Raw genomic sequence first — 1,199 nt, forward strand, 5'->3', positions numbered from 1 at the left:
CTTGGACTGGGCGGGCGGGGAGGGGACAGTGTTCAGCTGAGACCGGTGTCCCCTGGCCCCCCCTCCAAGGCCTGAGGATGCCGACGTGCAAATGGAGGCAGGTCCTTGTGTGAGGCGCCCACCCCACACCCCCCATCACAGCCCTCTCGGCCCTTCCCAGAGCCAAAGGGAGCCCCCAGGACACAACGGCACGATGACTCCTGTGACCCCTGTAACCTCAGTGACCCCCAGCACTGCAGCCGTGGGAGCACCCCAGACAGAGGGGCCCCCTGGTGGAGGGCTCACCCCCCTGCCCAGGGGAGCCCCCTCCAACAGCCCTGGGGGCACAGGTGCGTTAGGAGGGCTTCTTGGAGGAGGCGGCGGGTGACCCCCAGACGGGGCTCTGGGGGCACCAGCGCAGCCCCGGGCGGTGGAGTGGGGTGGGTGATGGGGGTCAGGAGGCGCCCGGCGCGGGAGCCCTTGACCCCCACTTCCCCCCAGCAGTGCTCACCGAGGCCGGGCAGCCCTGCAGCTTCCCATTCCGCTACGGTGGCCGCATGCTGCACTCCTGCACCACAGAGGGAGGCGCCCACAGGAAGTGGTGGGTCCCGGTTCCCGCGCCCCCGAGTCCACCCTGGAGGCCCTCCCACCCTCTGCCCTCCCAACCCCGGCCTGAGCCCGGCACGCAGCAGGTGGAGTGAATGAACGAGGGCTTGAGCAGGAGAGCGCTCCAGAGCGGCCAGCCAGCCAGCCTGAGTTGGGGTCGGGACGAGCCGGTCTCTGGGCGCCCTCCCCCATCAGCGCACGCCTCACCCCCAGGTGTGCCACGACTCACAACTACGATCGGGACAGGGCCTGGGGCTACTGTGTGCAGGACCCCGCTCCCCAGGGGGGCCCAGGTGGGTGCCTGGGGGTCTGGAGCCGGGGGTGGGGGTGATCTCTTGGGGGGAGTCAGAGCTGGAGTGGGGGGTCCTGTCCTGTGCTCATCCCACTGCAGGCCTGGGGGCTGGAGGAGTGGGGAGTGGGGAGCACCCGCCCACCCACAAGGCAGGGTCCCACCCTCTCTGGGGTCCACAGAGCTGCTCTAGCTATTGCTGGGGCCACGCCACCCCCTGCTGGTCAGGCTGGGCCCAGCAGGGCCAGAGAGGTCCCCGTGCAGGGAGCAAGGCTGGGAGACCTGCTCGGGGGGCCAGGGCGCTCCAGGGGCAGTGTGCTGCCTG

General features: G+C 70.7%; 1 protein-coding gene across 1 annotated transcript in view; it reads left to right on the plus strand.

Annotated features, from left to right (window-relative positions):
* The window catches only part of HGFAC (HGF activator), an 8,103-nt gene that overhangs the window by 1,017 nt on the left and 5,887 nt on the right, over nt 1-1,199 (plus strand). Inside the window, exons 3-6 of the mRNA XM_010848125.1 lie at nt 161-329; nt 484-580; nt 799-878; nt 977-1,026. Of these exons, the coding sequence (XP_010846427.1) occupies nt 161-329; nt 484-580; nt 799-878; nt 977-1,026 (396 nt within the window). The remainder of the gene's footprint in view (nt 1-160; nt 330-483; nt 581-798; nt 879-976; nt 1,027-1,199) is intronic.

Source organism: Bison bison, unplaced genomic scaffold (assembly GCF_000754665.1).
Source record: "Bison bison bison isolate TAMUID 2011002044 unplaced genomic scaffold, Bison_UMD1.0 scf7180017849866, whole genome shotgun sequence".
In the NCBI taxonomy this organism is placed as follows: domain Eukaryota; kingdom Metazoa; phylum Chordata; class Mammalia; order Artiodactyla; family Bovidae; genus Bison; species Bison bison.